The 24259-nt window shown below is 49.5% G+C and overlaps 1 protein-coding gene across 2 annotated transcripts in view; it reads right to left on the bottom strand.

The window, feature by feature from the left end:
• Window positions 1-17092, bottom strand: part of ASCC2 (activating signal cointegrator 1 complex subunit 2) — a 36752-nt gene extending 19660 nt beyond the window's left edge. For both annotated transcript variants that reach the window (XM_072600020.1, XM_072600021.1), the window contains exons 1-7: window positions 16983-17092; window positions 9819-9919; window positions 5570-5728; window positions 4252-4422; window positions 3896-4025; window positions 891-958; window positions 239-349 (exon numbers count right to left, since the gene is read on the bottom strand). In XM_072600020.1, coding sequence (XP_072456121.1) covers window positions 239-349; window positions 891-958; window positions 3896-4025; window positions 4252-4422; window positions 5570-5728; window positions 9819-9899 — 720 coding nt within the window. In that variant the 5' untranslated portion in view covers window positions 9900-9919; window positions 16983-17092. The remainder of the gene's footprint in view (window positions 1-238; window positions 350-890; window positions 959-3895; window positions 4026-4251; window positions 4423-5569; window positions 5729-9818; window positions 9920-16982) is intronic.
• Between the last annotated feature and the right edge of the window lie 7167 nt (window positions 17093-24259).

The raw sequence follows: 24259 nt of genomic DNA, 5'->3' as shown, positions 1-24259 counted from the left end.
AGAAGGATGGAAACAAAGAAAGGGAGGGGAGAGAGGGGAAAAAGGAATGGAGGGAGAAAGAGAAAGGAAAGGAATGAGAAAGGGGAGGAGAGACAGACAGAGACAGAGGAAGGGAGGGGCAGAGAGAGAGACAGCAATCGTTCCAATTCTAATGGAAGCAGAGCAGAGAAGCTCTAAGCACCGCTGGGCAGGACAGGCCTGAGAGGGAGGGCAGGGGCCCGGGGCCAGGTGAGCTCACCTGAAGAGGCATGGCGCTGGGGGTCATCCTGATTTTTGCTTCCAGTCTCTGGGGCTCAGGGGAGGCCTCTTCACTCTGCAGGCCACATTGCTGGAGGATATTGCTGAAAACCTGAAGAAGTAGAGGCCATCAAGTGCACTCCCTCCATCAGAGCACTGTCAAGAGCCAAGTGCTTGGGAAGGGCAGAGCAGTCCCACAGGAGCCCAGAGGCCACTCAATTCATCTCCCCATTTTACAGAGGAGAAAACTGAGACCCGGGGTGAAGTGCCCAGTCCATAGTCAACCAGAGCGAGGATGTGAATCCTGGTCTTCTGACCCCAGAGCCTTCCCTTTGCACCAAGTGGGCCATCTGCCCCTATGGGATGCTGGAGGAGGGCCAGCAGCCAGAGCCATTCTGGGGCCTTGGGGAAAAGCCTATGCTGACTGACAGAGAACGCCCAAATGTCCACACAAGCTGCCTGGCACCTCAGGCCCCAGCTAAACACTGGCATGTCCTGGGGAGCGTGAGCACCTGGTAGGCCCTCTGTGCCTGCACTTTCAGGAAGGAGGCTGCTGGCAGAAGCGGGCTCCGTGGTCTTCCAGACCTTGCTTCCAGAGGTTCCCCCCACAGTTCTCCTCCCTGCCTACACCCAAGAGGAGGCAGAGTCAATACCTGAAGGACAGTGGGTACAGTTTCATCCAGATCATTGTAGTAACTTGACTGCTGAGTAAAGATGTTTTCTAAAAGAAGGAAGACAGCCATCAGTGTTTTCCAGGGCCCTTCGTCCCCTCCTCAGTGGGGCCACCCAGGTAAGGGCCAGTCAGTATTCAGTGGCTCAGGTGGTCCAGTATTTGGGGCTGTGATTTCCAGCAGCTGGCACACAGTAACTAGTGCTTCCTAAATGTTCACCTCTGAGGCCTATAGCCCAGGTCCCTGGATGAGAGGACCCTGAGGCTGTGCTCAGCCAGTTAAGCCTTCCTGGGCCCTTCCAGGGCAAGGTACATATGTGACCTTTAAGGTGGCCTGGCCCTGATGCTCCCAGGGTGGGATCCCATATGGCGCCATGCCCTGCACTACAGATCTGGCTGTGGATGGTGCTATTAGTCAGCCAGGAAAATAAGCAGATATAATCTCTTTGCTCAGAAACCTGGAGGCCACCACCACACAGTCTTGCCAAGCCCTCATTTCCACGAGGGAGAGAGCATTCTCTTGGCCCTCCCTGCCCCAGGTTTAGAATCTGACCCTGAGGCCAAGCCTGGCAAGAGAGGGCCTGGGAGTGAAGGTGTGAGGGAGAGAGCCCACAGAGACAAAAAGCCTTTGGGAATGCTACATGGAGCCCACAGTCCCCCTCTCCAAAGGCTGGTAGTGGGCAAATGTGGGTGCCACAGACAGAGACTAGAGCCCAGAATCACATAATCTAGGAGGCCCAAAAGTAAGCAAGGCAAGGCAAGGCAAATCCCAGCAGTCCAAACCCCAGCCAAGCCCTTGGGGCACTCAGAGAGGATGGAGCCAAGTCGACAGGGTCAGGCCCAGGGTCAGGCAGGGCCCTGCTCCAGTCTGACTTTCTCAGGCCCAGTAATTGAGTCTGGGTAGCCGTAGCACTGCCCTCACAATCTGCTGCAGGGATGCTTGGAGATGAATGAGGGAAGAGGCCAGGGTGTGCTGGATGAGGAAGCCACAGCTGTAGGGCCCTGGGGACTATGGAGCCAGGCTTGCTCAGACTCCCATCTGCCACCCCCACAGAGGCTAAGGGCAGAGAGGAGGGAGAGCAGTGGTTGGCTCCAGCACCCTCTAACATGCCACCTGTAGTGCTGAGCACACAGTAAGACCTCAATGAATCCTCGTGATCGACTCAGCTGAAAGGACAGGGGGTGGTGCTTGGGAGCTGTCCTGGCTCTGCCCCATTGCAGGGAAATCACTCGACTTCAGAGTCTCAGTTTCCTCATTTGTACAATGGGGAGGTCACCTCACAAGGGCATGGCAGGTGACAGCAGATATAAAGGCACAGTATAACCACAAAGGGACTGACATAACAGGCTAACAAGTGGGCTTCCATCCTGCCTCTGACCAAGACTGGCTGGGAGAGCCTAGGCAAGTCACTTCCCCAAGGGGCACACGGAGCTGAGGTCCCAGATGGAAATCACAAGCCCCAAAGAACATCGGGGTAAGGAGAAGCAGGAGCACGCAGAGCACAGTCTCCTACAGGACCTCAGCCCAGCCTCTGGCATGGTCCTGGGAACTGCCCTCCCACACTCTCTGTGTGATGGACTTTCCTCCCTGAGAGCTTCACATCCCAGTGGGACCACAGGTCCTAGCACAGCCCGTCCCACCAGTAATCTGTCACTGCCAGGCCTTTCCTGTCTGTTTCTAACAAAGAACAGACAATAGTCCAACAATACCAGCAGCTGACTTCCATGCGTCTATCCACGTCTATCTCCCATCTAGCTTTGCCAAGTTCTCTACAGACAAGTCTTATTGACCCTTACACAAGGCTAAGAGGTGGATCCTACTGTTATCCCCCTTAGACCTGGGGAAACTGAGGCCCACAGAGTTGCAGGGACATCCTGGGGTCACTCAGCTAGTTGATGTCAGAGGTGGGATTTGGACCAGCTCCTTTCAGGTTCATGTCCAGGATTCTGGCTGCTCCTCCATGAAGCTGTTGCACTGTCCACCACACCCTGGCTTCTGGCTCCCTGGGCCCTGCTCCATTTTCTGAATATCAGGGCTGAGTCACAGGATGCTCCAAGATGAGCTACACTAATAACCAGGCTGTGTTGCTGTTTTTAAGATGGAAGAGACTCTCAGATGCTCATAGCCTGAGCAGTCCCTGGCACCTTCCCCCCAAGCAGTCAGATAAAGGAATCTCAAATACCGAGCTAAGTCTTAGGGTCTCCTGAGCCACTGTTTAAATTCTTCACTGCAAGACTGCAAAGATCCCACTGCCCTTTGGTCTCTCTTACAAGGGAGGGCAGAGTTTTGGTCAAGCTCCATCAGTCACAGCCATGACCCCCCACCCTGGTGTGATGACTGTGCACGGCTGCCATCCGCAAAGTGTCTGAAGACACTCTGGGCCAAAGGGCACCAGTTCTCTCATGTGCTTGGGCTGGTTCCCAGCTGCCCCTGGCTTCTTGGCCTTAGCCCCTCTTCCCTGCTCCCCTCCCATGCAAACCTCATTACTGATGATCTCCCTTCCCTAGGCATTACTCCCATCATGCTCTCACAGGAAGACAAATCAGGGAGCCTCCCCTCCCCCAGAAGGATCAGCCTCCCAGTCCTCTTCAGAGCCCTTGCCTCCCAGTGATGATGGCATCCAGGCTGGCCCTTGAGTTATAAGCTTCTGATGCTAATGAATTCACAGCTCCCAGAAGGACACTGAGGTCAGGGTCCCACGGTCACCAGCTGGGGTATGAGAGATTGTGCGATACCCTACACTGCCCCTAAAGCCCTACCTGCCAGTCAGGGCTTCCCTACACCTAAGAAGGGGGGCACTAGACCCGTGATCTCACTGGCACAGGGCATTCCCAGGGGAGGAATTGTGGCTCAGACGCTGCCCCTCAACTAGGAATCTAGCACGGCCTGGACTTTGCTCATGGTTACAGGGCTGGCACACAGCAGCAGCAAGACTGGAGCCCAGACCTCCCTGGCGCTGAGGCGGCTCCCTGGCCCGCCTTCCTCACCGATCATCTTCTGCAGCAGGGGCCCGTTGCCCTTTCCGAAGAGCACGCACAAGTCCAGCATCTTTGGGATGTCGAAGAGGAAGTTATTGTAGAGGATTTCTCCAAAAGCACATGGGGAAATGAAGTGATCCTGTGGGGGAGGGGAAAGGGCTCAGTGAGCAAAAGGAAGGCTGGAATCGATGTTTTTCCTGACATCTGTGGCCAAGAGGCCCCCGGGGTCCACTGATGTGACCTTGGGAAAGAAAGGGATCCAGCCAAAGCCAAGGATAGTCAAGAGTTGCCCAACAAAGGCCGGCAGGGCCCCCGGGGTCACTCAGCTGACAACCCTGCCAGGGAAGAGGGGCCGCCATACTCACTTTGGATTCTTTGTGTGTGGACATGCGGAGGAAGGTGAGGAAGACACTGCGATGGAGGCGCTGCTGCATCTCACTGACCGCCGAGGGGGGTGCAGCCAGCTCATCGAACTTGCGGGGGGCATAGCGCAGGTAGGAGTCCAGGCACTTCTGCAAAGTCTCGTCGAAGATCACCTGCTCAGGGACCGAGATGAAGGGAGTGGGTCGAGCACATGCCACCATGCCTGAGGCCCCAGAGGCTGGAGCAGGCAGGGTACCAAGCGACCTCTGTGTCCTGCCCAAGGATGCCGTGAGCCCCAGGAGGTGCCCAGGCCAGGTCTGGGCTCCAAAAGAACGACTCCAACAAGGAACAGAGCAGAAAGGGTACCCTGGGAAGACCCAGGCAATGCCCTGAGACTGGAAGGGGCAGAAGAGGTGGGTGCACTGGTGGAAGGCTTCCTACTCCTTGTGAAATCACAGAGCTGGCCCCAAACATGGGAGATCTCCATCTTCCGCTATGAGGACTAACTGAGATAATGTATGCAAAGAACTTCACATGTGTCAGCTGTTATTACTGAGACCGCACATTTTGAATGGGAAAGACTCTCAAGGGTTACGTACCCAATCCAAACCCCTCATTTTAAAAATGGCCCCAAAAAGTCAGGTGACTTGTCCAAGGTCATCCTTGGGAGTCACACCCACATAGTCACACCACACATAGAAGTGGCCAGATTGGAACCTGGGTCCTTGGATGCAAGCCCAGCCCTCCTCAGAGTGCATAATGCTGCCTCCTAGGCTGATTTACTTAGAAAACCCTAGAGAATCAACCACAATATTATCTGAGACAATTAGAATCTTCCATAAAAGCATCAAGACACAAATTAAATGAAAAGCATTAGCATTCCTAATTAGTTTTATCATTATGACTTGTAAGACACAATAATCCCCCACTGTAATTTGCTGCTTAATATTCAGCACAATGTGAGGAATAAAAACACCACCTGTAAAAACCCTCGCAATTCCTAAGTTCTCCAAGAAATCCAGGACCTGTCCCAGAAGAGAGTGGAAAGGGAAGAAGAGCCTACTATGTGCCAGGCACTGCACTAAGTGCTTTACAAATATTATGTCATTTGATCCTCACAACAACCTTGGAGGTCAGTGCTTTTAGGATCCCCATTTTACAGATGAGGAAACTAAGGCAAACAGGTGAAGTGACTTGTCCAGGGTCCCAGAGCCTGTAAGTCTCTGAGGCTGGATTTGAACTCTGGTCTCTTTGACTCCAGGATTCACCCTCTCCCTGCAGTGGTGCCCCCACGCCTTGGCCCAGATGATGGGTTGTTACCTGGCACCAGAACTTCTTGTGAGGAAGGGCCAGCAGCCAGTCGAGGTCGTCGGCGATGAAGGCGGCCCGTTCCAGGTACTCCTCTACCCGTGCGGCGGCACTGTCTGCAGGCGGAGGTTTGTACAGCACAAAGCAGCGGTCGGCCTTCTGGTCTGGGTGCTAAGGGATTGAGGAAGCACGAGGGACTATGAGGGAGGTTAGTCATGGAGGATGACCATGAACCCGAGGTCCCTTCGCCTGGTTTGACCATTCAGCCTGGCACTCAGCTCAGCCCAGACAAGAAGGATTGACCATGAGCCCACTTCTCTCTGCTCCCCAAGAAACAGGAGGCTGCCTTCTTTGGGGGACAGCATGAGGCCACAGAAGCAGAGAGGATGGGTAGGGCTGGAAGCGGTAGCCAAGGCAAGGCCCTGCTCAGCTGGGCCTTCTTCAGCTCTAAGCCTAAATTCATGCCCATCTCATGTCCTCCACCCTAAACCTCCATCCATAGCCCCCCACAGCCATGCCCACCCCACATCCTCCGCCCTAACTCTTCAGTTCTAAGATGAGTGAAGCCCTGGGCCAGCGATTTCTCCAATCTATTGCCTATTTACTCCTCCCAGAGAGGACTTATCCCACTTCAGCTCCTATTAAAGGGATTGATACACATAGAGTTGGCCCCAGGGGCCAAGGAGTCCAACCCATCCCCAGAAGGAATCCCCCAAGATACCACCCCTGACCAGTGAGCCTCTGAGTTCTGCCTCCCAAGGCAGGCAAGGACGACCTGGCTTTGGGGGAGCCTAGATGGGCTACTCTGCAGCCTCCTCCCTGCCCCCACCTCCCTGCTCCAAGCTCTACCCTCTGAGGCCAAGAAGCTCCAGCCCAATGCTCCTTCCCCACGCCAGCTTCCATGTTTCCCAAGTCTTCTCTTATCCAGTCTAAGCACTGTCAGTTTCTAGAACCAGTCTCTCCCTCTGGCCCATGCAGCTTTGCCAGATGGAAGGTGACATGGTGCTATAGGCCAAGAGTCAGAGGACCTGAGTTTGGATCCCTCTCAGCCTGTTTCCTCTTCTGCAAAATCTTCTCTGGTTCTGGAGCTGGGATGCCAGGATGGGCCGTGAGCCCCTCCCTTCTCCTTTATGTTGGCTTGTCCCACTTGTGCACACCTTCCCTTAATGGGGACACCTCCCCCCACTCTCTGATTGCTCTGGGGGCCACTGTATCCCACCATCTAGAGTTTCTGTCCCCAGACTTATAAGCAAAGGGGCAACTTCAGAAGGGCTCTGCCTCAGGCACCAGCAGCAACCATCGACATGGACCAGCTGACCCCACTCAGAACAAGGCTCTGCTTTCCCAATGACCAGATAGTAGCAACGGCCAACAGTGATTATCTGCAAGAGGGGAGTCACCCAGAAGCAGAAAGGATGCCACCAAAGCACTCTGGGACTCTGCGTGCTTCTAGGGGAGAAGAATCTAGATTGAGGCAGGGCTGGGGAAGCCAGCAGGCCAGGAAAGTGGGGGCACTGATGGCCATAAGAAAACCTTCCTGCCCACTCCCAGGAGAGGGGCCCAGGCAAAGCAGCTCCTGCCTCACACAGCTAAGCTCAGCTGCTAATGCTGGGTGCTCGAGCAGATGTTCGCAGGATTCTGGCTCTAAAGCTATAACGTCCCTTAAAGAATCATCCAGGCCTCATTTTACAGATGAGGAAACTGAGGCCTAGAAGGAGACATCATCTGCCCAAGGTCACGCAGAGGCAGAGGCAGGCACACTTCCTGTTCCTCCTAGTCTCCCTCCACATTCTTCTAACTAGGCTGTCAACTCCCTGAGGGCAGGGACCCTATGCTCTCTATCTCCCCCCCCATATCTGGGGCTCTGAGCACACTCAGCCGAAGCCCTCTCCCTCTGGTTCTCCCCACTTCCTGTGGGGCGGCCACAGGGACTGTTCAGATGCTAGAAATGAGTGAGGGATGAATCAAAGAAGGGGTGAAAAGAGCTCAGACCCAGATTGAGGGGGTGCACAGCCCCAGCACCTGGCTCAACAACATGAAGAGTTAAGATGCCAAGAGGAAGGCAGAAAGGTGCATGCACCATAGAATGTATCTGGTTTGGGATGAGTGCTTTCTCTGTTACAAGGGAAGGTTTGCCTCCAGGGGCAGGGTCCACAACCAGAAATGCCCATCATGTAAAAGCTGCCATAAGATGATCCAAGGAAGCCAGAGAGAGGGCAGAGAATGAGAATTGAGCCCTGGTTCCCAGCCCTTTTCCAGACTGCTGATGAGCAGGGAAGCTCATGCTCTGGGGGATCAGATGAGTGGCCCTCAGGAAGCTGGGCCCAGGCCTGTTCCTATCAGATAGCCCCCACTTGGGTCTGAGATCCCTAGCCAGCTCACCAGTCAGTATTCTCACAGTCCCCCTATTCTTCAGGTGACTGCTGGGACATCCCCTAGCCCAGTAAGATCAAGGGTGGTTCCAGCCTCACAGTCAGTATTCCTGTATACATTAAACAGTTCAGGGCTGAAAACCGCTCACCAACCCGCCTATGAGCCAAGACATCCACAGGTCCAATTCCTTCTGGCGCTCTGATCTTGTAATTCTGAACATGAGCCACTGGAATTGGTCTATGGCTAAGCATGACTGAAACGTAGGCCCCTGCTAAGAAAATGTTTCAGTTTTCTAGCCAAACTGGCCCACTTGCTGATCCCTGCACATCACACTGTCTCCAGCCCTCGGGCTTTTGCACAGGCTACTGTCCTCCATCCCTGAGATACTCTCAGATTAAGAATCACAGCACGGGAGAGCTGGAAGGGGCCTCAGTAGCATCTTGTCCAACCCGTACCCCAAAGGCATCCCCACTCGGACATCCCCACTCAGACATCCCGGCCAAGTGGTCACACCCCTCTGAGAAGGGAGAGGCTGTCAGCCCTGCAGGACAACTTTCCCTGTAACAAACCTCTAGGACTGCCATCCAGGACTCCTGGTTCTGCCTTCTCCACCCAACAGCCCCTTCCCATCTCCTCCAGGCTAAAGCAATCTCTCCTTCCTCAGACAATATGGGCCACCTCCTCCTCCTCCTCCTCCAACACCAGGACTTTAATCCAACAGTCAGTCCTTATGACATCATACCTACTGTGCGCCAGGCCTTTCCCAGGCTCTCAGGCTATTACTGCTCTCTCCCCACCATCTGCCTCCATAGTGCACATCATCTACACAGATGAGTCCCAAATGATCTCTCTCTTGGGCTCCAGACCCACACTATCCTACTTGGACATCTTGGACACCTCAAGATGAATGACGTGGAGACGTCTCAAATACAGCATGTATAAAAATGAGCTAGTTCTCATTCCCCCTCAAACACTTCCTCTCCCTCACCCTTCCCTCCTCCTGGCAAGGACACCACTATCCATCCAGAAACCCAAGCACTCAGCCTCACTCTGTTTCCTCCTCCTGACAGATCGATCACCTTAGCTGATCAGTTCTATCCCCAACACCACTCACGTCAGGCCCCTTCTCTCCACACAGAGCCCAACACACACAGACCTCTCCCCTGGACCACAGCCTCAGTCTCCCTGACTCCAAAGTCAGCACAGGTTGGCCCAGGTCCTCTGAGAAGCTCAAATCACTGCTTCCAGGATCAAGTGCCAACCCCTCAGTTTGGCTTTATTACACATCACACACTTTTACACACTCCTCTGTCCAGCCAAACTGGTCTTGGACCCACATTCTATCTCCCATCTCCATACCTTTGTATGGGCTGTCTCTCATGCCTAGAATGCCCTCCCTCCTCTTCAACTCTCCAGCTTTCTTCGAAGCTCAGCTCAAGTGTCACCTCCTACATGAGGTCCACCGTATTCTCCACCCCACCCGTGGGTCCCTCTTTCCCAATTACATCATATTTACTTTGAACATACTCATATATATGCATATGGTTTCTCCCATTAATGTAAGCTCCTTGGAGGCAGAAAGTGTTTCACTTTTGTCTGTACTCTCAGAACTTAATCAATGATTTTTGACTGATTATATGTTCAGAATCTACTTCCCAGCAAAAATGTAAACTCCTTAATGAAAAGTCTATCTCATTTTTTTGGCTTTATATTCTCACTGGCTAACCAACATGGCGCTTGGCAGACACAGACTAGGTTGAGCACTTGGTTGGGTCTAGCTAACAGCTGACCACCCTGCCTCATCTCCCCAATATGGATAAACGTTGGTCATGAAGTTTTTACTTGTAAACCTGCATGATGCTAACGGCCCCCAAGTCACCCAGCTCACCAGAGCTGGCACTGTCCTCAGTTTGCCCGTCTTTGGATCCTTTTCTGTGATTTGTAGTTCATCCAAGGGCAATGCAGGCATTTTGCTGGGGTCTCCTCCTCCTGAAGGCAAACAAGAAAGAATAATGGGTCAGCAGGGCATGAGGCCAGCTCCTAGTTTACAAGGCACCCTCCTTCTCCTCCTCCTAAAACCCCTTCTGTAAGAGGTCTGATGAGAAAAGCAAGACCCTTGGAGGTTAAGTAACCTGCCTAATGTCCTGCAGGCAGAGCCAGATCTAAACAGGACAAGCCAAGATGAGTGGGGAGCTAACACCTCATCATTAAAGGCTTCAGCGCTGTCATCCTTCCCACTAGAGGAAATCCAATGCCGAGTCTGATTGGTACCAATAAAGAGGAATTAGTTGTCAGGGTTTAAATGAAGGAAACCTTGCAAGGAAGCAACCTTTCCATTGTAAAACTTTAGAGAGATGACAGAGAGCTCAAGCTGAGTCTCAAATGTATCCTAGACTTCAGGTCAGAAATGTCAAGGAATCTGAGAAAGGCTGGGTTTGGCCTCGAATTCTATACTGCCCCCTCTAAAAAGGAAATTCTGAAGTTATATAGCAGAAACAACAAAGAGGAGTTGATAAAGAAAGTAATGCAGATATGCAAGGAACTCATCCCCCCAACTTGGACTTTAAAGATACGCAGAGGAGATGTGAGAACGGGAGTCAAGAGACCAAAGCATGGTATAACCTCATGCAAGGGCAACAAAGAGGTTGCTGGGGGATTTTCAAGGCTATTTTGAAGAAAAGGATGAGAGGAGGGACAAAGCAAGTCCCCTAGGCTATTCTTACAGAAAATATGGGAGAGGCTAAGTAGACCAGAGTATATGCCAACAGATTCAGGACTCAAAGAGCAGCCATTTCCGGTTCAATATCAACTTGGGAAATCTTCAGTAGAGTGCCCCAGGGATCTGTGCTGGGTCTTCAATTGTTTACTCTTGTTATCAATGACTTGGGTAAAGGTAGAGAGGGCATATATACTTTTTAACTTTGTAGAAGGGGATAAGCAGATGATAGACATGATTCAAAAAAAGTTCAATGGGCTAGAACGCTGGGCTGAATTTTAAAAGATTAATAAACATGGATAAATGGATCATCTTACACTTGGGTACAAAAACCGTATTTTACATGTTTAAAGACAGAGTGGCTAAACTAGTTACCTATGTCTGACAAAGATCTGGGGGTCTTAGTGGAGAAGTTCAATACAAGTAAATACTGTGATAGTACAGGAAAAAAAAGCTGTAACATTTTGAACCACATTGAGGCATATATGGTGGCCCATGAAGGTGACTAATAGTCTTATTATGCACTGCTCAAATCTCATCTGAAGTATAGGGTTCGTTCTGAAGATCACTGGTGAGCTGGAGGGTATCCAGAGGACCAGGATAATGAAAGATCTTTGGACTATGCCATATGAGAATTGATTGGGAGAACTGGGGACATTTAACCTGGAGAAGACTCAAGGGGATAGGAGAGTTGTATTTGAAAGGCTGTCACAGGAAAGAGGGATTCAACTAGTTCTGTTTGGCCCCAAGGGGCTCCAATTAGACTCCATGGGTGGCAGTTGGGGAGAAGCCATTTTGGCTGGATGTCAAAAGAAACTTTCTAACAATGTTAGTGATAGAACAGGTAACCTGAGGAGACTAACCACTTGCTGGGAATACAACGGAAGGGATTCCTGCCCCAGTGAGAAATAATGCAGGACCAAAGGGAACTGGAAGGCCTCTAAGAGCCCAAGTTCAAATCCCCCCTCTGCGACTTAGCCCCTGTATGACCATGGCCAAACTACTTTTTAATAGCTTCTCTAGGTCTTTCATAAATTGAGTGTGGCTGGATTCTGGCTCTAAGTCTATGATCCTGTGTGTCTCTGAGGTTCCTTGTAATTCTGAGCCTTTTATCCTCAATGGAGGACTAATAGAAAGAGACACACACACAGGAACAACAGACATGGACGGACTGTCATCCACCCAGCAGGACAGCCCAGCCATGAGCTTCCAGGCCCATTAAAGCCCAGCAGTGCTCAGAGATGGGCCTGTATAAATAGAATTTCACTCATCTTCAAAATGAGGGTGTTGGACTAGGTGGGTGCTTGAGTCACTGCCACCTGCCCTAATCATTAATGTTAGGCCTCATTTACATTTCTGGGCATTTCAGAGCGGGTGAGGAGTGGGCTGTATTTCAGGAAATGATTACAATGTTTAAAAAAAAGACTTAAATAATGTGATTGATAGAGGGGAGAGGGAAGGTTCTGGCTCTCTCAGGATTTATAAGCTATTATAAAGCCAGAGGGTTAGAAAGGGACCTTAGCGGCCTAGTCCAACCTCTACCAGAAAAAGAATCTCAGTTATATCACTCCTCCAGATTTTAAAAAACTCCAAGGAGGGAGAGCTCATGACTTCCCCCAGCAGCCAAATGCCCCAGGAAGACAGCTCCCATGGGCAGGAAGTGTTTCCTGACACCCAACTCCAACTGGGCTTTGTAATGTCTGCCCCATGGCTCCTACTTCTGGCCTCTGGGGCCAAAGGAAGCAAATCTACTCAAAGGATCCCAGGACTGGTGCTGGAAGGGACCTCAAAGGCCAGAGTTTAGACCAGGCATTCTTCATGAGGGCTCCATGAACTTGTCTTAAAAAACAATCCATGTCTGCATTTCAATATGATCCATTTTCTTTGTAATTTTATGTACTTTATTTTCCATATGTAAGAGCTTTCTTCTGCTAGGCTTCACCAGACTTCCAAAAGAGCCCATGGCACAAAAATGAGGAAGAATCTTTGTTCTAGCTGTCAGTACTTTCTGCTCTCCTCCTCCATCCTCATCAAAATAACTATGGATCATGGGTCTAGAGCTGAAGGATCTCAGAGGCATCTAGTCTAACAACTTTATTTTACAGAGGAGGAAAGTGAGGTCCAGAGATCAGCAGCATGTGCAGGCCAATACAAGCCAAGATTGGAAGCCTGATCATCTAACTCCAAAGCTGGTGGTTTTCCCATTTACATGTAGACAGCTCCAAGGTCCCTGGAACCTTCTCTTTCTCCAGGCTAAATGATCCCAGTCCCTCCAATAGGTCCTCAAAGGACATGAATTGAAGGGTCTTGGCTGCCCTCCTTTGGACCTTCTCCAATCTGTCAATACCTTCTTAAACCAGGGTGCCCAGAAAAAACCCCAAATGTTCTTACACAGTTTGAGCGGGGTCACTGAGGCAGCACAGAAAAGGCCCACATGAAATAATTCTGAAAACAGTAGCCAATGGGGTGAAGATCCTCAATGAGTCTTCAACAGGAATGTGAATTACTGGTGTTCATAAGCTAACTGAGAGAAGGCCTCTATGAGCCTTCAAATGCTCTAGGAATGCGAGTTACTGGTACTCATAAGCCAACAGACCAGGGAGAGGTTGACAAGAGAACCCTGAGACGGATGGGGTTCACCTTGACTTTTTGGTCTTTGGTTTCCCTCTTTATAAAATGAGGACATTGCTGCCACACAAAGCAACCCTTTGGACTTTGAAAAGATTTAATGAAGACAGTAATCACTGGGACTCTAGCCAATTGTCTCAAGGTCTCAAAGCCAGCTACCTGACAGGCACTGGACACTAGGTGGTCATTCCAGTTGGGCTCTGTAAGAAATGAGAGCTGAGCAGCAGGGTCCCCAGTGCTCCCAGTACACACAAACTATAAAGTACTTACTAAAAGTCCTATAGAAGACAACAGATGTGAGACCGTAGCAGTATGGTGTAGTGAGAGAACACTACGCTTGGAATCCAATATGCCTAAGTTCCAATTCTGCCTTAGACATTGGCTAGCTGTGAGACTCTGGGTAAGTCACAGAACCTTTTTGTGCCTCAGTTTTCACATTTATAAAGTGAGAAGGCTGGACCCCATGACCTCTGAGACCTCTGCCAGCTCTCTCTCTATGATCCTATGACCCAAGGGGGCAGCACTGATGGTAACTGCAGGGTAATTTATGGAGTGGCAGCTTCCCTGCTCTCAAGCGACTTATGTCCAAAGAGCCTGAGGCAGGAATCCATTGCCTGGGAAAATCCCTTAAATCCCAGACGCCACTCTCCCAGTGTAGTCCACTCCCATCACCAATAACACTGCCAGCCTCCCCATAATCCACTCCCTGCTCTGAGCTCCAGGCAGCACAAAATGCAATAAGAAAGAGGACTCAATTTGCAGTCAACATTCAAGTTCAAAGTCTGGCTCTGTTTCTAGAATGACCCCAGCAAGTCAATTCACCTTGTTAGACTTTTCTCCCCATCTGTATGATGGGGACGATGCCTCCCAGGATCACACTGATGAAATGGAATGACCTTGTGTAACCTTCAGAGGTTATAACAGTGGACCCCTCCTTTGACAGTCTTCCCCTATATGGAGTCTCTCACTATTTCTCCTTCCTCCTCTCTAGACCTGTTTCCTCATCTTGCTTTCTGAGCCCTTGTAGACTCCTCCCATGACCCTCCCTCCCAAGCCAACAGCACAATGCCTGGCACACAGTAAATGCCAAATAAATACTTGTCAATTGGTTGATTGATACAGAAAGCAAGAGGCAGCAGGATGTAGCAGAGAGAGGGCTGGCCTGGGACACAGGAAGACTCCTACCTGTGACTCACATGAGCTTTGTGGGCGAGCCACCTAACCTTAGTGCCCTGGGAAACTCTGAGAAGAGGCAGAATGGGTGACCACCTACATCAGTGGAGGGAAATCTCGAATTGGGAATTCTCTATGCTACTGTAATCAAAGGCAGGTCTGGACTAAACAAAACAAAACCCAAAAACTTACAAGTCACTGAGCTAATTCAATGGGTACAAAAACAAAACCTACAAAGCGCTTACAATCTGCTGCAAAGTATCCCAACATGTACAGAGAGAAGTCTAGAAAAGGTTATTTGAGGAGAGTGGGAAAGATGAGATTTCATGAAGGGGAATGCAGAAAGGAGCCTGGAAGACCAAGATTTGGAGAAAGAGTACTCCCTTCTCTCCTGGGACAAGGCCCCTGCCCTGGTGCAGGCCCTATCACCTCACACCTAGACTGGGGAGTCTGCTGCCTCTGCCCACTCCAAGCTATCAAAATGATTCTCCTAAAGTGCAGGTCTGTCCACAGCACACTCCTACTCCAGAAACTTCTCTCGCTCCCAATTACATCCAGGAGCAAAGACAGATCCTGTCTGGCATTTCAAACTCTTCACAGCCTGGCCCCTTCATTCCTTGCTATTCTTCTTACATCTTACACCCTCCTAACCTACCCATAGTCTCTTCAGTCCAGGGACACTGGCCTTCTAGATGTTGCTCAAACAATACCCTTGCTACCCTACTCCAAGCATTTTCTCTGGTGTCCCTCATGCCTGGAAGGCACTCCCTCCGCATCCTCATCTGACTTGCTTCAAGTTCCAGCTGAAATGCTACCTTGTAAGAAGCCTTTCCTGACCCCCTTTAATTCTAGTGTCTCCGATACATCTGGTTTGTCCACAATTATCTATGTTGTCTCCCCATTAGATTGGCAGCTCCTTGAGACAAGGGTCTTTTGGCTTTCTTTGTATCCCCAGTACTTAGTACAGAGCGGGGCACATAAGAGGCCCTTAATGTTTACTGGCTGACTGAGGGTCTGACATGAGGAAGAGGTGCATTCCAGGTTTGGGGAGCAGTTCTGCAAGGCAGGAGATGGCAAGATGGCTTCCGTAAATAACTGATGGTCCAATCTGGTACAAAGGAAATGCTGCTTCCTAAAAACTACCCTCATTTTCATAGTACCTTAAGCTAGACAAAAGCACTTTCCTTACTACATCTCTGGGGGTTAGGTCAAGTTCAAAGAATGTTATCATTTTACACACTGAGAATCTGAGACCCAGAGGGGTGAGGAGGGTCATGCCCAAAGGCTCACATCTAGCAAGTGGTACAATAGGGGTCTGAATCCCAGAAGTTCTGACTCCAGCTTCCATTGTATTAGCATGTGTTGACTGACTGAATGCAAAGTGTGGGAAGGAGGGGCTGGAGTCACCCTTGGAGACACTGAAGGGGTTCTAGGGCCTCCTCCTCTCTCACCTGCAGAATGAGGTCCTCCAATCAGTCCCTCCTCATCCCCCTTCCACTTACCCAGCCCCTTCTCCATTCTTTCCCCATTCATTCGATTCTCCCCACCTTCCCTTTCTCCAGTCCCTTCTATCTGCCTCCTGTCTCCCCCTGGTGTCCCCCTCCCCCTCTACTCCCCCCATTCCCCCTTTCCTCTGTACCCGCTAGTCGATGTCCTTCTCTCCCTCACTCCGTTCTATCCCCCCTCCCTCTTCCTCACTCCGTTCTATCCCCCCTCCCCTCTCCCTCACTCCGTCCTATCCCCCCTCCCCTCTCCCTCACTCCGTCCTATCCCCCCTCCCCTCTCCCTCACTCCGTCCTATCCCCCCTCCCCTCTCCCTCACTCCGTCCTATCCCCCCTCCCCTCTCCCTCACTCCGTCCTATCCCCCCTCCCCTCTCCCTCACTCCGTCCTATCCCCCCTCCCCTCTCCCTCACTCCGTCCTATCCCCCCTCCCCTCTCCCTCACTCCGTTCTATCCCCCCTTCCCCTCTCCCTCACTCCGTTCTATCCCCCCTCCCCTCTCCCTCACTCCGTTCTATCCCCCCTCCCCTCTCCCTCACTACTTTCTATCCCCCCTCCCCTCTCCCTCACTCCGTTCCATCCCCCCTCCCCTCTCCCCCACTCCGATCTATCCCCCCTCCCCTCTCCCCCACTCCGGTCCATCCCCCCTCCCTCTCCCTCACTACTTTCTATCCCCCCTCCCCTCTCCCTCACTCCGTTCCATCCCCCCTCCCCTCTCCCCCACTCCGTTCCATCCCCCCTCCCCTCTCCCCCACTCCGGTCCATCCCCCCCTCCCCTCTCCCTCACTCCATTCTATCCCCCCTCCCTCTCCCTCACTCTATTCTATCCCCCCTCCCTCTCCCTCACTCCTTTCTATCCCCCCTCCTCTCTCCCCCACTCCGATCTATCCCCCGTCCCTCTCCCCCGACTCCACACCATTCTGTCCCCTCTTCCTCGATCCCATCCCTCCATCTCTCTCTTCGCTCTCTTCCTTCCCCCTCTCCCCTTCCCCCGGCCAGGGTTCTCCTTCTCTCTCCCCCTTCCATTTACCCACCCCCTGTAGAGGCCGAGATTGCCCCCCGCTACAGCTCACGCTCCCGGCGCCGGTTGCCGGTCTTCGGTGTGACAGCTCAGGGCAGTGCCGCCATTTCCGGGGTCACGGAGCTACGGCGCAGGTGCAGACAGGAAGCGTTCCGGAAGCTCCGCCCCCTTTGGGAATTGCTTCCTTCTACCTGCCTCGCCACGCCATGAAGCCCCGCCCCCTGCCACGAGCCTGACCGTTGGACCACGCCCCCTGCCTCTCAACTCCCCCGCCCATCCCCAGGGTGGAAACTGAGCATGCGCAAGTTCAGGGTGGGGGCAGGGCGTACCTTGGGCATTGAGGAGAGTTTTCTCTTGCCCTCAGTTATCCGGAAAAAGAAGTTTAGATCCAGGGGAGGTGAAGGCTTTGGGTCTCATCCAGACCCCAGTGACTGCAGATATCCCCATTTTACGGTGGAAGAAACCAAAGCTTGCGGAGGGGAAAGGACTGGCCCGAGGTCCCACGTCCACAACCACCTTAGTTCATCACAGCTCACATGGGCATGTCTGTGCCCCCATGGACCCTGGGCCCGGGCCTTGGTCAGCCCCTTCCCAGGTTCTCGGCCCTGGAAGGGGGCCTGGAGGCAGTGTAGTGCAGCTTGGGCCTGAGTGGGCCACGGGCCCTCCCGTCTGCCTGAAGACCCCTCCCCATGGCTGCATCCTGGCACCCCCCCCTTTATTATTTCCTGTTTATCCTCTGTATATTTATGTTTGTTTGTTTCCCCCCCAGACTGGCAGCTCCTTGTCTTGCTGCACCCCTAGCTGCTTTGTGTGTCTCACACTGTGTATCCTGGCACCTGGCACATGGCAGGTGCTTAATAAAGGTTGATTGATTGTCAGGCACTGGCAGTCTTCACGCCTTTGGTAATTAATGTTCATAAAATAATGTTCCAGTTTCACAGGATCTCCAAACTGGAAGAGACCAGAGGTCATCTAGTTCCACCTAAACTGGACCCCGAATCCTGCTCCAGCACCTCCAATTGGAGGCCATCCACACCTTTGGCTGGAAGAGCTCCTGAGGTTATATTCTCCACTTGTACAGTTCAAATGCAAACCACACACGAGAACTCACACCAGGCCAGCGTTCACATGGCAGTCAGAGATACAAGGACATTCTCAAGGTCTCTCTCAAGAACTTTGGATTTGATTGTGGGACATGGGAGACACTGGCACAGGACTGCCCAGCATGGCATGCCCACATCAGAGAAGGTGCTGTGCCGTATGAGAAAAGCAGAATTGAAACAGCTCAAAGGAAACGTAGGATGTGCAGATTTAGAGAATCTACCCCAAATGTTCATACCTGACCTGTGGTAGAGCATTCCAAGCTCATATTGGTCTGATCAGCCACAGCTGGACACATTGAAACTGGACTCTAGCATGGTGATGTCATTTTGGTCCTATTCAAGAACAAAGTACAACAGCCAACCAACCAAATAGAAGTTGGTAATCAGATCAAGCCTAAATTTGTTCTTTGGCAACTCTCAACTATTATTTCTAGTTCTGCCCTCTGTCATGAAGCAGAATGAATCCAATCCCTTTTCCAAGAGATAACTCTTCAGGTGTTTGAGGATATTTACTGTGTCCTTTCTGCTCTAGAACAGACACCCTCTAACTGCTTCTCCCATGGCATGGTCTCAGAGCCCTTTACCATTCTGGATGCTTTCCTCTGTTTGAGATAAATTCTTCAATTTATCAGCATCTTCCCTAATGCCCAGACCTGAGCCTGCTAGCCTAGGTGAGGCCTGAGGAAGGCAGAGTACAGAGGGCCTAGCACTCTCTTAATTTCAGACATTTGATTTCTTGTAGAGTTAGTTAGGGAACAGACCTGTGACTTTATCATTAGAAAGGACTCCCAGAGGAAGAAATTCTGTCTTCCAAAGCAATTGGCTTTTCTGCAATTTATAGTCTCAGAGAGTTTCCTAGAAGACTTAAATAACTTGCCCAGGGTCATATGATCAATATGGATCAGAGACAGGACTTGAATGAACTTTGAGGCCAGCTGTATGCCAAACTGTTTCTTATAGTGTAGTCCTATATTGTATTAGTTTTCTTGGCTGCTATATCACACTGTTAATTCATGTGGATCTTTATTGAAATCCCCAGATTTTTTTCAGACAAATAATATTGTCTGGAGACAGCTCTTCCACCCTGTACTTACAAAATTGATTTTTTGAGCCCAAGTCTCAGACTTTACATTGACCCTTATTCTATTTCAGCTTATTCAAGTCTGCCCAAGTGTTCTGTACTGACAACATCTTTTTGAATCCTATCTCTTTCAAGCTGGTGTGTTAACTATCCTGTGTAACATACTGGATAGAGTCTTGGACTTGGGATCAGAAAGACCCAGGTTCAAATTCTGCTTACTATCTGTGTGACCTTGGGAAGTTAGTTAACCTCTCTGGGCCTCAGTTTCCTCATCTGTAAAATAAAGGAGTTGGAATTGATGGTCTCTAACTCTAAGATCCTGCTTAGCTTTATGGTTGTCCACAGTGGATAAGCATGCCATCTCTGCCTTTATCCAAGTCATTGTTAAAACTGTTAAATTGCATAGGGCTAAGCTCCCTAACACATTGGAGATTTCTTTCCAGTTGATACTGAAATCACTAGTGACTACCCTTTGGGTCCATCCTTTTAACCAGCTTCAAATCCACTTAATTATTCTGTCCTCTCACCCACTTCCCTCTACCTCTTCTGTAAGAGTAGCATAAGAGCTGTGGTCTTATACTTCCCTAAAAATCACAACTTTCTCCTGATCTACCAATCTAGAAACACTACCGAAAACAAGCTTTCAGGTTAGTTTAGTCTGATATGTTCTTGGGGAGGCCATGTTGATTCTTTTGGGTCACTGCTACCTTTTTCAGATGTTCATTAACTTTTTAACAATCCATCTGTTTTAGAATTTGGTTTCCCTTCTCTCTCATTATCTTCCTTGGTTATTGACTATTAGCTCTTTGGGCTCAGTCCATTCAGTTCAAAGATTTTTCTCCTTGGTGGAAAAGACAGAAGAATTAAGAGTTAGGCAGCTCTGCCTTCTCCTGGTGAAAGGAGGGTCATATTGGAGGAGAAAGGAGCCTTTGGAAGGAGCCGCAGGGCAATCTGGTGGAAAGAGCCCTGGATTTAAAGTCCGAGCTCAAACCCTCGACTTTGGCCAAGTGGCTGAACTCTGGACCTCAGTTTCCTCATCTGCAAAATGGAGTTCAATAAGAGGTAACAACCCAATGGACAATGTGCTGGATTTAGAGCCTGGGAGACCTGAGTTTAAATCCAATCTCAGATACTTGCTGGCTGTGTAACCCTGGGCAAGTTACTGTACCTCAGTTACTTTATCTGTAAAACCGGGCTAACAGCAGCACCTCTCTCACAGAGCTGTCATAAGGATGAAATGAGACAATGTATGGAAGTGTTCTATGAACATTAAATAGCTATACCTCCAAGATCCCTTCTGATTCTATGACCCCATGAAGACATTCAAATCCTACCTTCTTCTCATATTACTTTTGTCACCTCAGACAAGTCATTCAACACCCCCAACCTTCAGTTTCCTCATCTGTAAAATGAAAATGTTGGCTTTGAAGGTCCCTAGAAGATTCTAGAGCTTATGATGCCAAGTGAAGCTTGAGCTTTATTTGTACTTATTAGTACATGGTCTATATACACACCCAACAGATCATTCCAGATCTGGATTCAGAGGCACAAGGGAGCTGTAGCTGAGGTGCTAAAAGAGAGAATGAGGAAGGAGGGTTAGGGAGGCAGAGAAATCAGCCACCATCTTTTTGGGAGAGAGCCTCCTGGACTCCTCATGGTCTCAGTGCCATTCGTCCCCACCCTTTCCTGTCCCCTTTTGTGTCTTGTTCCCCCCCTCTTTGGATTGTAAGCTCCTTGAGGGCAGGGACTGCTTTTTTTATTAATTGTATTCTCAGTGCCTGGCACATAGTAGGTGCTTGATAAATGTTACTTGGATTGGGTTGGATTGGGATGGAATGAATAGCAGAACACATCCAGTTTAGTAGGGATTGTACCTAGAATGCCCTTGATTCATTTAAGGTAATCTTCTAACCTTGTAGTTCCCCACTTGGGAGCCTGCAGAGGACAGGGGAAAGGGGGTCTAGAGTTATTACTAAAGGCCCATTTCATTCAGTGAATGAGTCAGCATATAATAAACACACTGGATTACAATGGATTTGCATTCTCTCATCTTCACACCTTCTGATGATGTAGCTCACAACCCATCCACGCTTTCTTATCCTCGATGACTTGTCTGGTTCCTCCCATGAATTCCCTTTAAGTGGTCCTTCCAGTATGCTAAAGATCATTCTCTTAGCTTGTTAATATGGCATAGGTCCCAGAGTAGCAGACCAGCAAACCATCCTTTCTCGTAGGCTCTCACTGCATGACTGGCCCACTGGAAGGGGGAAAGAGTTTGACTTCACTGGAAACCTTGTGAATTTCTCTGTGAATTCTTTGATCTATGAACATGTCCCTTTTACATAACCCAGTACTACCATCTCTTTCAGTTGCTTACTACCGGATGATTGTAGTTATTGAGTGAGGCCTTCTCTCAGCCCCTTCACTCACCACCATCCCAGTTGTACTTCCATACCAATGTTTCCTTACACGTGTACCTCTCAGTAATATGTGAAGGCTATCTCTCAAGTAGAATCTTGCTGTTTTTATAACATCATTCATAGTTGGCCCCTTCTCTCTACTCATAGAACTACTCTCTTAGTTCAGGCCCCATTCTTCTTTAGGGGGCTGCTACCAAGCCATCACCCTGCCAGGTTCACATCTAAGCACAGCATGGCCTGATGGAGGAGATGCCAGTAACTCAGCTGGAAGTCTTTTGGATGCACACCCAGCTCGGGCTTAGCAGCCAATCTAAAAGGCAGGCAGTTATCAGATCAGAATTAGTCTTAAAACACCTAGGCATGCATCAAAGTCCACTTGGAGGCTCTCATAAGACAAGTGCTCTCTCTGTGCATGCTCTTAAGGGCTGAGCTCTCAATGATCAATACCCCATTATGTTCTTCTACATGGCTTCCCTTCAGTGTTTGAAGACAGCAGTCATGAGTCTTCTCCAGATTCCATATTTCAGTTTCGTTAAGTTGATCCTTCAATGGGATAGACTGGAGGTCCTTCATTATTCTGATTGTTCTCCTCTGGATATTTTCCAGGTAATCAATTAATCAATAAACATTTATTAAGGGCCAACTATATTCCAGGCACTGGGCTAAAAGCTGAGGATCCAAAAAGGGCAAAAGACAGTCCCTGCCCAAGGAACTTACAGTCTAGTAGAGCAGACAATACACAAATATATAAAAGCAAGCTCTCTGCAGTATAAATAGCAAACAATTAACAGAGGGGAGGCAATGGAATTAACAGAGGTTGGGGAAGGCTTCCTCTAGAAGGCAGGATTTTAGCTGGGACTTAAAGGAAGCCAAGGAGGTCGACAGTCAGAGCTGAGGAGGGAGAGCATTCCAGGTACAAGGGATAGAGAGAATGCCCAAAGCTGAGAGATGGAAGTCTTATCTTGGAACAGTAGTGAGGCCAGTCTTATCAATGTTCCTCCTAAGATGTGACCTCCAGAAGTGAACATAAACATGATCTGACCCAGGTAGAGAACAGGACTACCATCTTCTTCATCCCCGATGGTACAGTTTGGTTGGTTGTTTGTTTTTAAACATAGTCTAACACTTCTCTGAAACAAAATCACAGAGGGAGTTTCAGCTACACTTGCCCAGGAAGGCATGATTCAACTAATTGGGGGGGGGGGTTCAAATTATAACTTTGCCCATAGATATAAGGATCCTTGGTGGAGTGAAGTTGTATCTCTCCTATATCCCATCTTCCATACATCTGTCAGAGATACTCCAAAGTAAAGCACAGTTCTTATGGGGTTACTCCCCTGCTCATTAAGCTTCAGTAGTTCCCAGTTCTTTCTAAGATCAAGTATAAACTCTTTTATTTGACATGTAAAGTCCTTCATAATCTGGTACCAATCTTCTTTTCCAGTCTTATCACATGTGATTCCCCTTCAGATACTTTGCCAAATAAAATCAGCCAGCTTAATGTGACATTTTATCTCTAATCTCTGTGTCTTTGTCCAGGAAGATCCCCATGCCAGGAATGCCCTTCCTTCTCACATGCTTCTCATAGAATCTCCAGTTTCCTTCAAAGCTCCAATCAAACACCATCTCCTAAATGAGGCCCTTCTGATCCCCTCAGCTACTGGGGCCACCCTCCTGAATTACATTGCATTTATTTTGTACATTTCTTTTTCTGTATATACTTGTATGTGCCAATGTGGCTTTCCCTATTCCTTAAGGATAAGGACCTTTCATTTGTGTCTCTGTATATCTCCAGGGCCTGGCATGTAGTAGGTGCTTAATAAAATGTGTGTTAATTGACTGACTGATTGAGAAGCCCCATTCCGTAAAGGGAGTGCGAGCTCATCCTTCTGCTTCTTCATTACATTGAATCTGGGTCTTGAAGTTCAATTTCTTGAAGTTTTCAAGTGTTTTGTCTTCTTTGGAACACTCTGTGTCCAGAAAGAGCCTCTCCTTATGGGGCTTAGCACGTGTTCAGATACAGTTCGCGGAGCATGAAACCTGAGGAACCCAGTACCCTGTCGATTAAAACCCAACTGAAAGGCAAAATGCCTTCTTTTCAAGGGTGACTATTCCTTCAACAAGTATCTCTTCAATGTGAAGAGGCCCCTGTCCTCAAGAAGCTTACTATCTAACCGAAGGAATAAACAGTCTAGACTTGGAGTCTCAAAACTTAAGTTCTGATCCCGCCTCTGATGCTAAGTTGTGGGACCCGAGGAATCTATTTCTGCTCTTGGAGCCTCAATCTTTTCATGTGCAAGATGGCAGGAATAATTGTATTGTCTACCTCTCTACATAGTTTGTCAATCTTAAAGGGCTCTAGAGATATGATGCATTGCTGAAGTTAGTAGTAACGGCAGCAACAGAAAAAGAGCGAGTGGTGGACTTGGAGTAGAAGACCTGAGTTGGAATCCTGCTTATCAGCTCTGTGATCCCAGGAAAGTTACTTAACCTCTCTGGGAATTGTTTTCTACATTTGTAAAATGGGGATGACATTGGCACTTACCCCTAAGGGTAAGTGGGACTAAATAAGATAGTATCCATAAAGCCCTTTGCAAACCTTGAAGCACTATAGAGATGTCAATGAATGTTTATTTTGCTCCTACCATGTTCAGGAATATTCATCTTTCTGAGTTCAAATGTGACC

This window comes from Notamacropus eugenii, chromosome 4, assembly GCF_028372415.1.
Source record: "Notamacropus eugenii isolate mMacEug1 chromosome 4, mMacEug1.pri_v2, whole genome shotgun sequence".
Taxonomy (NCBI): Eukaryota; Metazoa; Chordata; class Mammalia; order Diprotodontia; family Macropodidae; genus Notamacropus; species Notamacropus eugenii.
The sequence above is the reverse complement of the archived record's forward strand: the minus strand, read 5'-3'. Positions and strand labels throughout refer to the sequence as shown.